The 13,994-nt window shown below is 55.2% G+C and overlaps 1 protein-coding gene across 1 annotated transcript in view; it reads right to left on the bottom strand.

Annotated features, from left to right (window-relative positions):
- The window catches only part of INPP5D (inositol polyphosphate-5-phosphatase D), a 118,568-nt gene that overhangs the window by 95,139 nt on the left and 9,435 nt on the right, over positions 1 to 13,994 (bottom strand). The window contains exon 2 of the mRNA XM_036255079.1: positions 10,239 to 10,299. Within this exon, the coding sequence (XP_036110972.1) occupies positions 10,239 to 10,299 (61 nt within the window). The remainder of the gene's footprint in view (positions 1 to 10,238; positions 10,300 to 13,994) is intronic.

Raw genomic sequence — 13,994 nt, 5'->3', positions numbered from 1 at the left:
TAGGACAGGCTCGCACCCATAGGACAGGTTCGGGCCCATAGGACAGGCTCGCGCCCATAGGACAGGCTCGCACCCATAGGACAGGTTCGCGCCCATAGGACAGGCTCGCGCCCGTACGGCAGGCTCGCACCCATAGAGCAGGCTCGCACCCATAGAGCAGGCTCGCACCCATAGGACAGGCTCGCACCCATAGGACAGGTTCGCGCCCATAGGACAGGCTCGCACCCATAGGACAGGTTCGCGCCCATAGGACAGGCTCGCGCCCGTACGGCAGGCTCGCACCCATAGAGCAGGCTCGCACCCATAGGGCAGGCTCGCGCCCATACGGCAGGATCGCACCCATAGGACAGGCTCGCACCCATAGGGCAGGCTCACACCCATACGGCAGGATCGCACCCATAGGACAGGCTCGCACCCATAGGGCAGGCTCACACCCATACGGCAGGATCGCACCCATAGGACAGGCTCGCACCCATAGGACAGGCTCGCGCCCATAGAGCAGGCTCGCACCCATAGAGCAGGCTCGCACCCATAGAGCAGGCTCGCACCCATAGAGCAGGCTCGCACCCATAGGGCAGGCTCGCGCCCATACGGCAGGATCGCACCCATAGGACAGGCTCGCACCCATAGGGCAGGCTCCCACCCATAGGACAGGCTCGCACACATAGGACAGGATCGCACCCATAGGACAGGCTCGCACCCATAGAGCAGGCTCGCACCCATAGAGCAGGCTCGCACCCATAGGACAGGCTCGCACCCATAGAGCAGGCTCGCACCCATAGAGCAGGCTCGCACCCATAGGGCAGGCTCGCGCCCATACGGCAGGATCGCACCCATAGGACAGGCTCGCACCCATAGGACAGGCTCGCGCCCATACGGCAGGATCGCACCCATAGGACAGGCTCGCACCCATAGGGCAGGCTCGCGCCCATACGGCAGGATCGCACCCATAGGACAGGCTCGCACCCATAGGGCAGGCTCCCACCCATAGGACAGGCTCGCACACATAGGACAGGCTCGCACCCATAGAGCAGGCTCCCACCCATAGGACAGGCTCGCACACATAGGACAGGCTCGCACACATAGGACAGGCTCCCACCCATAGGACAGGCTCGTGCCCGTAGGGCAGGCTCGCACCCATAGGGCAGGCTCGCGCCCGTACGGCAGGCTCGCACCCATAGGGCAGGCTCGCGCCCGTACGGCAGGCTCGCACCCATAGGGCAGGCTCGCACCCATAGGACAGGCTCGCGCCCATAGGACAGGCTCGCACCCATAGGGCAGGCTCGCACCCATAGGACAGGCTCGCGCCCGTACGGCAGGCTCGCACCCATAGGGCAGGCTCGCACCCATAGGACAGGCTCGCGCCCATAGGACAGGCTCGCACCCATAGGGCAGGCTCGCGCCCGTACGGCAGGCTCGCACCCATAGGGCAGGCTCGCGCCCGTACGGCAGGCTCGCACCCATAGGGCAGGCTCGCGCCCGTACGGCAGGCTCGCACCCATAGGGCAGGCTCGCACCCATAGGACAGGCTCGCGCCCGTACGGCAGGCTCGCACCCATAGGGCAGGCTCATGTCCATAGAGCAGGCTCGCACCCATAGGACAGGCTCGTGCCCGTAGGGCAGGCTCGCACCCATAGGGCAGGCTCGCGCCCGTACGGCAGGCTCGCACCCATAGGGCAGGCTCGCACCCATAGGACAGGCTCGCGCCCGTAGGGCAGGCTCGCGCCCGTACGGCAGGCTCGCACCCATAGGGCAGGCTCATGTCCATAGAGCAGGCTCGCACCCATAGGACAGGCTCGCGCCCGTACGGCAGGCTCGCACCCATAGGGCAGGCTCATGTCCATAGGGCAGGCTCGCACCCATAGGACAGGCTCGTGCCCATAAGGCAGGCTCGCACCCATAGGACAGGCTCACACCCATAGGGCAGGCTCACGTCCATAGAGCAGGCTCGCACCCATAGGACAGGCTCGCGCCCGTACGGCAGGCTCGCACCCATAGGACAGGCTCGCGCCCGTACGGCAGGCTCGCACCCATAGGACAGGCTCACACCCATAGGGCAGGCTCGCACCCATAGGACAGGCTCACACCCATAGGGCAGGCTCACGTCCATAGGACAGGCTCACACCCATAGGGCAGGCTCACGTCCATAGAGCAGGCTCGCACCCATAGGACAGGCTCGCGCCCGTACGGCAGGCTCGCACCCATAGGGCAGGCTCGCGCTCGTAGGGCAGGCTCGCACCCATAGGACAGGCTCGTGCCCATAAGGCAGGCTCGCACCCATAGGACAGGCTCACACCCATAGGGCAGGCTCACGTCCATAGGACAGGCTCACACCCATAGGGCAGGCTCACGTCCATAGAGCAGGCTCGCACCCATAGGACAGGCTCGCGCCCGTACGGCAGGCTCGCACCCATAGGGCAGGCTCGCGCTCGTAGGGCAGGCTCGCACCCATGAGGCAGGCTTGCACCGGGATGGAAAAGTCGCTGTAGGAAACAAAACCACACTGGAGGGAGTGACAGCGAGGCCGAGACCGGGGACCAGAGCACCGAGCCGAGAGTGCAGAGGGTCTGAACAAAGCACGGAGAACGAGAGACAAGTTGTGGGACACGGTGCACACCGTGGACACCCAGTTTAGGAACAAGAACTGCAACAAGGGGAAACAAGTCTGAATTTTCAATGAAACGTGCGGCTCTTCCCATATTCTGAAGGGGGCAATGGAATGAATTCATTCAGTAAATAGGCATTGAATGCCCACCATCTACCAGGAATAGTTCTAGGGCAGACAATAAATCCATCGAGTGCGAAGTATATAAAGTCGGGGCGTTACAAGCGCCATGAAGAAGACAGAGCAGGGAGAGGGGACACAGAACAAGTGGGGCTGGTAGGTAGTTTTATGGAGTAATCGGGGAAGGCCTCGTGGGTGAGGTATTTTCTTAGAGGAAGGATTCTTTCCTGTTGGGTCACTTGAAGCAGCCTCTTGATTATCTGAAGGTTAGACCCAGAACCTGACCTTGAAGGTACCTTGACAGGAGAAGCGAAACCATTCTGCAATACGCAAGTCATCGCTAAAGTAGCGATGGTTCCCTGAGCCTTTTCTGGCTAGTGTTGCAGAAAGAACTATTGGAGCCCCGGCTGTTTGGTGTGGAGACATACCACAGGGCATGTCCGGTGGGCAGGAGCGGGTCCCGGCCCGCGGTGCACGCCACAGCCCGGGAGAAGAGAGAGGTGGAACTGTGTGTGCCAGACGGTGACTGTGGGCTTTCCCTGCAGTGACACTTCATGTTCAACTACATTTTTCATTTTTATGCTCTGAAATTCCTGTGGGTTAATCCAAACCTCTGCACGTTAGGATACGTTTAGCTGCAGATAACAGAAAACCTGAATTCAGCTACTTGAACAAGAAAAGAATCTGTTATCTCACAAACAGGAAGTCTGGAGGCAGGGCGGCCACCAGGCTGGTTGATTCTGTTCAGTTAATCCAGTGGCATCACTGAGGACCCAGGCTCATTTCATCTTTCTGCTCTGCCCTCTGCTTATTGGCCTCACTCTCCAGCTACCTGCCCTCGTGATTGCAAGATGGCAGCAGCAGCCCCAGCCATCACATCCTATGACGGCTTCCATAGGTAGAAAAGCCAGTTTCCTAACTTATCTAAGATAAATAAACCTTTACCAGAGGCCCTGCAGAATTTTTCCTTCAGATCTCATTGGTTACAATTGGATCCAAATGATGTGACCATACCCACCAACCACAGCTGGTGTGGGCCCTGCATGAGATCTGCTCTGAGCAACAAAGAGAAAATGGGCCCAGGTCTGGGGGCAAGGAGGACCAGAGGCTCAGAGCAGGAGGAGCAGGGACAAGATGGCCAAGGGCAGGGCAGAAAGTAAAGGCAGACACTCGAGGTAGGCTGACCGATGAAAACCAGGAGGGCCAGACTAGAACCGTATGCAAAGACCAGACAGAAAGTCTTCTGAGACAAAGCAAGACCCAAGTTTGCAAAGCAAACAGGCTCAACCCATTCCAGGAACTAGCAACAAAAGGAAAATGACAAGGATGGAAAAGAATTCCCACCAGCTTCAGAGCAGGAAAAGGAAAACACTGGTTTCTATAGTGGAACTGGCCCCAGCCTGGTGTTGGATTGTGTGTTGGGGTTATTTGTATTACATTTCTCAAGGCAGCGGGACAACCCCTGCGTGGAATTCTGTGGGACAACTTGGTTCCCAAAAGTGTTATCTCCATCAAATTCCCTTTTGAATGGGAAGGCAAGTGGAAGGTGTTTTTATTATTTTATTTATTTATTTTTAAATATTGTTAATAGCTGCAGCTTTTAGTTACTTTTATTTAGTTATTTTTAATGTTTTTCTTCACTGATTTTAGAGAGAGGAACTGAGAGAGAGAGAGAGAGCTAGAAACATCGATGAGAGAGAACATTGACTGGCCGCCTCCTGCATGCCCCCCACTGGGGATCAGGCCCACAACCGGGCATGTGCCCTGACCAGGAATCGAACTGGCGACCTCTTGGTGCGTGGGTTGATGCTCAACCACTGAGCCACACCAGCTGGTCTGGAAGGTGTTTTGAGATCTCCAGAAACTTAGAAAACAGACCTGTCCATGGTCTAGAACAGATCATAGAATAAAAATAACAGAATAGCCCTGGCCATCTTGGCTCCGCAGTTAGTGTCGGCCCACGGACCAAAGAGTCTTGGGTTTGATTCCAGTCAAGGGCACGTACCTCATTTGTGGTTCGGTCCCTGGCCCTGGTCAGAGTCGCGTGCGAGGCAACCAATCAATGTGTCTTTCTCAAATCGATGTTTCTCTCTCTCTCTCCCTCCCTATCTGAAAGTAAGTGGGAAAATATTCTTGGGTGAGGATTAAAAAAATAAATAAATAACAGAATAAAATAAAACAAAAACGCAGTCTTCTAGAAATGGCAGTCCAGGCATAAAGGGACTGCTGTGGACCCCCCCCCCCCGGCCCAGTACCCACCCCCCTGCTGTCCTGCAGGGCGGCCCTGACCCTGCGTGGCATCTGCCGCCTGCGTCTTTTCTGTCCCCTCTTGTGCAATGTCAGGAAGTGTGCGTTAGAGCCACATCCTTCACCCTGTGGCTCAGACGGAATCTTTACTTCACTCAGTGACCACTCAGAACAATAACAACTGCCACCCTCTTCCTGAGCTTAATAACAATGGCTAAACCGTTTACCCACCCGGACACTTGTGACGGAACGGCTCTGAGAAAGTTGTTTTGTTGTCTCTCTCTGAAAGCCACACTGCCCAGAGCAACGTGACGGCTGCCGTCGGGGACCAGGAACTGAGTCACGAGTCTCTTACCCCAATGGCTCGAGCCACTGGTTTTTCTTCTAAATCCGGAAAGAATACCGAAAGCATCTAGGAGGTGACACTTTCCAGTTCCCTCTTCACCTGCACAACAAGCTGCGTGTTCTCATCTCGACTTAAACAGTCGGGACCTGGATAAGGTCTCAGCCGTGAGGACAGACGGCAGGTTCCCAGTGAAGACTGGCGGGCACTGGGGCGGGTTTTGATTTTCTGCTTCTTCTTCTTCTTGGTAGGAAAGGGATCAGAAAAAAGAGCCCGGCTGGAGGGGTTGTAGGAATGGGGCCTCAGTTGCTTTGGGGCCCCATTTCTCAAAGGGCCTCATTAACTTTGACTGTGGTCTTGGGTTTGGGGCAGCCAGTTATGTGGCACTGTATAGCTTCAAATTCGTTCCCAGCCTCCTGGGGACAGAGGTCATTGTCAAAGGCAGCAGGAGCCCAGTGGCTTGCTCTGGACCTGGCATTCCAAGAGCAGGTCACTGTCCAGTCAGGGAAGGCGTTTGGGCTGTGCAAGAAGCCACCCTCGTGGTGCAGGGAAGCTGGGGCCCGAGGGCTTGAGCAGATCTGCCCTCCTCTGGTCTCACCCAGCCCTCAGAGCGCCGCCTATCCCTGAGGACCAGCGCTCAGGCTCCGGCACAGAAGGTTCTCTGGGTCTGAGGACCACAGCGGCTATGGAACTCTTCACAATTCCACAGCTGCCGTGGTCACTCAGACACGGAAATCCACGGTGCCAGGTGCAGGGCTGAGGGAGCCCGATGGCCACAAAAATCTGCCACCCCAGGTGCTGCCTAGAATCTTCTAGAATTCAGCCTGCCTCCCTCCCCACTCCGCTCCCCCTTCTCTGCCATCTCTTTGCCCCACACCTATTTTCATCTCTTCTGCCAAAACTGCCCCCTGACCCTCGTCCACTCCACTCTTCCCTCTTTCTTCCTTCTCTGCTTCTCCCTCTCACTTTTCTCTTCCCTCTCCTTTTCCTTCTTTCTTTCCTTCTCTCCTCTCCCCATTGTCTTTCTCCCTCTTTCCCCATCTCATTCTCTTCCATTTCCCTTCCCTCCTTCACCGGAGCACGAGACAGACCGGGCTTATGTCGGCGAGCAGACGTGACCCTTGGATGTCTGCTCACTGTCTCACTCACTGTCACAGCAGATAAAGACAGCGGCTCCCCTGCCCACCCCCCACCTGGGCTGAGTGTGTCCCACGTGCCCGGGGAGGCACGTGTGTGTGTGTGCGTGCATGTGTGTGTGACTTCCACTTTCCAGTGGAGTTGTCCTTACCCAAGGTCACGCAGCTGGCAAAATCTGGAACCAAACCAGCTGGGAACAGAGGGCTCGGCCTTGGCTCCAGGTCCCTCACTGATTCACCCCAAGGGCCAAAGGCCACATGAGATCAAATGTTATCCAGACCGTGGGAAGGGAAGGGAAGGGGGCCCCTCTCCTCGAGAAGCCACATCGCCTTGCCTCCCTGTCCTCCTGGGGCAGAGTCCATCCTTCCCCAGGGGGTCCCACACCCAGCCAGGTTTGCACACACTCGCTGGTGTGAGCTCCGGCGTCTGCAGGTCTCGGCTCCCACTGTACTTAAAACTGTGTTTCAATGAAGTTAGTTTAATCTTCCCTGCCCATCTCTGGTTTATTCTAAGTCTGCAAAGGTGGAGTAAGACTAAAGTCACTAAACGCCAGGATGCCCCTCTTCCTGACCGAAATGGGGCTGTCGTGGGTCACAGCGCATGGCCCTCCTTCTCTGGTCATTCTGCAAAGAACAAAGATGCGGTGGCGGCTCTGGCTGTCACAGAAGGAGGCAGCCCGGGGAGGAGAGCTGGGTAGTTAACACCAGGCAGCAGCAATTCAAGCCCTCCTGTCTTACTTGGCAGTGTTTCAGCCAGATTCCTATTTTGGGAGCCTCATTTTATTTGGTGGCCCTATAACAACTCAGGTGGAAGAAATGAGTTATTTAGAAACTGGCTAAGCTCAGAAAAGAGCGTGAGGTTTTGCCTCAACATGAAAAGAGGAACTTGAGTTAAAAAAGCCGTGATCTTGTTGAAGCACCGTCAGGTCTGGGGCTTCGCCCAGCTGTGTGCCTGCTTGACTTTGCTCCCGTACACATCTGCTCTTACCGTGTTAGCAAGGTGTGCCTTTAGAGGAAGGTGTGTCGTAGGGATGGGTACTTCCTTGGGCTGCCTGGGCCCCACTGCTCCCTATCCCCTGGCTACTTGGTGTTGGCCACCAAGGAGGTCACAGGCCCAGCGCTGGGGTCAGGAGCAGACATGTCCAGCAGGGCCGCAGGTCTTCTAGGAAACCTGTCCGCCTGTCATCCTGGCTGGACGTGGGCCTCAGGTAACCATGCTGTCTCCACAACTCTACCCCCGTCTCTGAGGGGTGGTGGGCCCTGCATCAGGACAGCCCCTCTGTGCGCAGAGATGTGGCCCTTGAAGCCTACACAGAAGAAGCCGCTGGTGGCTGATCCAACCAGGCTCCCTCTTGGGGCTGGGAACCCAGAATGAGCCCGTTAACGGGAGGGGAGCAGACCCACCGCGAAGGGCTGAGCCGTAGCCTGGCGGGCAGAACGTGCGGGCCCCAGGCTCCTCCGGTCCCAGGTCTCAGGCCTTCTCCCTCCTTGCCCTGTGCATCTCCGCAAAGGCTGCCCACCCCTGACACGAGTTAGCCAAAGTGCGCCTCTGTTCTTCGCGACCCCCCAAAACCTAGTGAGGCCCCCTGATCACAAAGCTGCTGCAGGACGGGCCGTTCACAGGAACACCTGACGCGTGGAGAGGAGAGGGGGGCAGACACGCGACGTGGTCTCACATTGAGGAGCCCCGGGTGCAGACTCCGTGCAAGAAGCCACAAAGCCACGTCTTTTCCCGCTCAAGGCCTAGTCATACTTAAAGCCTTCTTCACTTTGAAGGAATAGAACAAACCACAAGGAGAAAAAGATCAAACACACCGACCAGCTTTTAACTTTAGAGAGTTCAGACTCCTTTCAGCAAAGCACCTCAAGAATGCCACCCTGTCAAGCAGGGTCATGCCGCCCTCGACTTGGGAAAGACCATGGAGGCTGCTGAGGCCCGCTGCCTGCCCCACACAGCCCTCCCCTGGGCGGCCACGTCCCTGGCAGGGGAAGCCCACGTGAGAGACAACCGTTTTAATGGTGAGCGGCCACCAAGCACTGGAAAGGATGGTCATGTGCCAGGTGCGCCAACATTTGTTCCTGGTGAGCAGACCGAGACATGTGGGCATCCCAGACCAGCTAAGAACATTGAAATGGAAACTCTTTCGACAGTGGTGCAGGTGTGCGGATGGGAGGGACGGAGGCCAGAAGCTGCTCAGCCTGACCTCGCTCGGGTGGCGCAATTCCGCGTGAACCCAAACGTGCGTCTCTTGGCAAAGTTGTGCAGCAAACGGCCCCTGACTCGCAAGAAGGCAGCCTCACGACCACTTGGGTGTCTCAAGCATGACCCTCAAGGTCTCACCCCTGTCCCAAGTGGCTCATTGATTCAAGTGATTTCCTTGATCACCGGAAATACTCCCCAGGCATTCTACTCAACACAGCTCCCTCTTGGCTCATTTCCAGGGACGTGGGTCCAGAGACCTGCCGGGTCCCGCCCTTGAGTCCAGCTGCTCGTACTACGGCACCTCAGCCCGGCACGAAATGCTCCACCCCCTCCTGTTCTGGGGTCAGGGATTGTGACCCGTCCACTTCCACTTGTTTTTCTTTTCTGTTTTTAATCCTCACCCGGGGATATATTTCTATGTATCATCAGAGAGAGTGAGAGGGAGGGAGAGAGAGAGACATTGATGTGAGAGGGACACATCGACTGGTTGCCTCCCACAGGACCCGAACAGGGCCGGGGACAAACCGCAACTGAGGTACGTGCTTCTTGACTGGAATCAAACTCGTGACGCATTGGTCCGCAGGCTGACGCTCTAACCGCTGAGCCAAACTGGCCAGGGCTTTCCTTTTTTCTCTTTTAAAACTTATCTTTATTGTTGAATGCATTACAGATATTTCCCCCTCCCCCCCATTGACCCCTTTCTTCCACTTTCTTTTTAATTAAACCCCACAGACCCTGTCACTGCGTTCCAATCACATGGTATCCCAACCCCTGCCTACCCTGGCTGCTCTGGTCACCGCGTGGGTGCACTTGGCCTCGGTCCAGAGAACCGCACGTGACTCCTCCACCCTCATGTGGATGCTGAGCACGTCACCCCCTTCACCTGCCCACCCCAGCTCTCTTAATGCAGCCAGATAAAAACAGCTGCCCCAGCTGCTGTGACATTCAGCTGTCATGCACCGTGGTCACACAAAGGCCTGGTGTTTGTCACACAAACTGCGTGGAGGGTGGCCCTCCCAACGTGGACTGGCGCAAGGTGGTTTTTCTCCAACATGTCACAACAAGATCTACCCGTTTGGACTTTACCTGGTGCAACCGATACCATGAGCACCGGCCAGCCTTTGGCAGGACAGGGCTCTCCCAGTGGAAAGGCCCTGCTTCCTGCTCACCGACTGCAACCTGCTAGCCCCTCAGAAAGGACGGGTGATTCCCCTGCAAGTTCCCCTCCTTCTCTCCGTCCTGGTCCACCGCCCCCACCCCCACCCCGGCAGCCACCGAAGGAAATCACCGACACGCCACGGCAGCTCACTGTCCTTCGTCTCTGGGTCCTTCTTTCCCACTGTCCCCCCTTCACACCCGTGGATATAAACAATGTCTATTACACCTGCTGCAGCGTGCCACGGAGCAGGGGCACTTGGCAGGGTCTCAGTTTCCCTGCTCAGCCACCCCCACCATGGACTTCTAGGGAAAGACAGGCTCAGCCGGGCCTCCCTGTCTGGGCTGCTTGGGGCACATGCTTCTCTTCTTCCTCTTTTTCACACAGGCCTCGGTCAGCTCGGATTTCTAGGTTTGTTACGGGCTTACCTGAACAGTGAACTTGTCGTCTTCGGGCAGAATCCTGTAAGTGTACACGCAGTTCCGATACCTGGAATAGACGGGAGACGGCATCAGCATGCACGTAGGAACGTGTTCCTGGACACCGAAATGACAAGAACGCCTGCCAGGCTTAGGGCGCTGAGCATGAAGTCTCTGAACCTAGGAGCTGCTTGACCTGAGGGGAGACCAGCCCTGACACCCAGGGATCCCGCGTGGAGGCACAGCGAGCCCCGCCCCCGCCCTCAGCACAGGGGCTTCAGGAAGAGGCAGGTGGGCTCCTCGGGGCCTGATTTCTGCTGGTGCCTGGGGGCTCTGTGGTCTGCTCGGGAGCCCCTGCCAGCTGGAGGACTTCCTCTACCTCAGAGCTGTCGTGTTGGCCAAGAACAGGGCCAGAGGGGTTGTTTCAGGTAGAAATAAGGCTCCAGGGGGGCTAGCAAGGTGGGGACATTATGCATGGGTGTCGGGCATAGCCACAGAGAGGGGCCACACTGGCCAAGGAGAGGCTCGCTCAGCTCTGGGTGGGGCCCCTCCCTCCTGCTGAGCTCCCATCAGGCCCCGCGGCCTCCTCCCTGGACACTCTGCCCGTAGGATCATTCTTCCAAAGAACGGCCACCATCCCTCAGAGGCCTGGACTGAGGGTTGCTCCCAGTGAGGAAGATTGAGGGGCCCTGGATACTCTTCCTTCTAGAAGCTCCACCGCCCTTTTATTCAGGCGTCCCCAGAGTGAGCAGCAGGAGAAGGAGCTACTTTTTACTTTCCTAAAAGCTTTGCGAGAAAGGGGAGTTGTCAAGTCTGAGCACCTTGGGAGAGGAACACATTGGTTGGTGGTGCAGCAGGCCCAGAGGCACGAGTTTCAGGGAACACATTTGGGTTTTATACTCTTAGTTGAAACTGCTGGTCTGTTCTGTTCTCACCCACCATGATCTCCCCCATTTCCTCCACTAGAGAGTCTCATGAACCCTGAGCCGCCCACCCCTGCTGACCCCCTATAGGGGCAGGGGCCACACTCCAGCTCCCAGATATTCATTTTGTTGCTGTGATCAAGACAAGGAATACGTCAGTACAAAAATTTCACTTATTTAGCCTTTCTTGCATGCCTAGCACTTTACTATTTACAGGTGTTAGTGTCTAACTAGATTTTAAAACTGTCCACCAGTTTTAAAACTTCAAGACCATAGAGAAAAATATAAAATAAAAAACAAATGTCTCCTTCCCCTATTCCTGTGAGTCCAGCTTCTTAGACTGACTGCTCCTTTTTGTAAATCATTCTAGAACTTTTAAACATGCATGCAAACTTATATATGTATTTTTTTTTATCCTCATCTGAGAACATTTTTTTTTCCATTTTTTGTTCAGATAGAGTGGGAGGGAGAAAGAGGCAGAGAGAGAGAGAAAGAGAGAAACATCGATGTGAAAGGGACACATCGAGTGGCTGCACGACCCAATCAGGGCTGGGGATAAACTGCAACCGAGGTACGCGCCCTTAGCAGGAACCGAACCCAGGTCTCTGGACCGCAGGCTGACGCTCCAACTGCTGAGCCAAACCGGCCAGGGCTATGCATGTTTTTTTAATGCAAATAATATCATTCTATATTTGTTGTACAGAAACGTGCTTAGTTTTTCTTTTTAATCCTCATCCGAGGATATGTTTTACTGATTTAGAAAGAGGGGAAGGGGGGAGAGAGAGAGAGAGAGAGAGAGAGAGAGAGAGAGACATCAATGTGAGAGAAACATCAATTGGTTGGCTGCCTCCCTGTGTCCCAACCAGGGATGGAATCTGCAACCCAGATATATGACCAGGAATTGAACCCAGAATCTTTTGGTACACAGAACAACACTCCAACCAACTGAGCCCTACTGGCCGGGGCCAGAAATGTATTTTTTTCACCAAAAAACAAAACAAAACAAAACTTAGAGGTCTTCCCCAGTCCTGTTCCGCCGTGTGGCTGTGCAGTCGTTTACTTGCTCAGACCGTGCTCTCAGAAAAATGCTGCAGGGGACATCTCTGTTTCTATACCTTGTGTACACTGGGGAGTTCAGAGTTCAGTTTCGCCGTAAGTAAACTGGGGACAACAATAACATCTACCCTGTTGTTGTGTAGACTAAGTGAACCAATGTATGAAAAGCATTTAGAACACCCCCCCACACACACACACACACACAATGTGCTGATGGTTATTGGTGATCACGGACCAACCCTGGAGAGACAACAGCTGGGCTGAAGGACAGGGTTCTTTTCTGAGGAGCCTAACAATCTCCTCCCCCTAAGGTGGTGTCACTTTCTGCTCTACTAACCGGATATGCAAGTGTCTATGTCCCCACACCCTGCCAACGGCCTGTTATCAGACATTTCAATCTCTGCAAATCTGAGAGGTGAGCAAAAAATGACAGCTCTCTTTATGAGAAAGGTCGGGCATGCGCTCCTGTGTTTCGCTACTGGTATTTCTCTTCCTGTGAATTCCTTTTCCTGCCTTGGGCTCACTCTCTTTTAGAACTTTTGCTTATTTATTTGTGAGACGGATACATACTACAACATAGTTTGGAATTATTTATGTCTAACAGTGTTTATTCACTTCTTTGGAGGGGTGTTGTTTGTTTTTTAAGCTGTGTAGAAGTTTTACAATTTTTTTTTTTTTTTTCTTATCCTCACCCGAGGACATATTTCCATTTTTCGTTCAGGTAGAATGGGAGAGAGAGAGAGAGAGAAACATCGACGTGAAAGGGACACATCGAGTGGCTGCCACCCGCATGACCAACCAGGGCCGGGGACAAACTGCAACCAAGGCACGTGCCCTTAGCGGGAACCGAACCCGGGTCTCTCCGGACCGCAGGCTGACGCTCTACCGCTGAGCCAAACCGGCCAGGGCGAAGTTTTACAATTTTATGTGGGCAATTTTACAACCTTGAACAGCTTTTGGACCGATGGATGTTTCGGGAAAGTTTTGGAGAGTGTTGTGGGTCATTCTCGTTAGGAGAGTTTCTTTTTCTCTCTTCCTCTCACCTTTTTCATTCCCATCCTCCCGTTCCCGGCCCTGTCTTCAGAGCCTGAATGGCACCACAGTTGGTTTCTGTCGGAGACGGCAAGGTGAATCTCTAGTCCACTGCCCCTCACCTCCTGGACAGGTCCCAGGAAACAGACACCATCCCAGACCCCAGCCCAGCCCAGCCCCCCGCCCAGCACCTCCAGCCTCCACTCCCCTTTGCAGAGCCTGCCAGACAAATGCCGTATAGCTGCCCCCCCATCTTTCGCGGCTCAGTCCAAGTGACACTTCCGTTGCAGATATGCAAATGAGGGCAGGGCACAAACAGTCTCTGGCTGAGGACAGCTCGTTTGTGGAAGAGGTTGAGCAGGGCCAAAACACCAGCATGTCGATGGAAAGAAAGAACACAGAGTCGCAAGGAGAGGCACAGAGACAGTTGCACAGAACAGGAAGGCCCTTTCTGACTTTCTTCAAAGATGTTCTAGGAACTTTGTTCTGCTGAAACAAAGAAGCAGTACCACGTGACTTAACTAGATCAGAATTCAAAAGCAAGCATAGTAAGAAGAGAGGATACCGTGCCCTTGACAGTCACCTCTCAGCCTCTCCAGTGCAGGGGGCAGGCCCCGCATTCCTGGGGCTGAATCCGCTTAGATCTTCAGGGGAAACTGCCACACAGCCCACGGGGGAGCTGTCGTTCCAGACTGCACCCCACGGGGCGCTGGGGCTGTGCAGCGAGGTGGAGGCAGGCCCTCCCCAGCACCCC

This window comes from Molossus molossus, unplaced genomic scaffold (genome assembly GCF_014108415.1).
Source record: "Molossus molossus isolate mMolMol1 unplaced genomic scaffold, mMolMol1.p scaffold_m16_p_11, whole genome shotgun sequence".
Lineage (NCBI taxonomy): Eukaryota > Metazoa > Chordata > Mammalia > Chiroptera > Molossidae > Molossus > Molossus molossus.
Note: the sequence above shows the minus strand (reverse complement) of the source record. Positions and strands in the feature narration are given on the sequence as shown.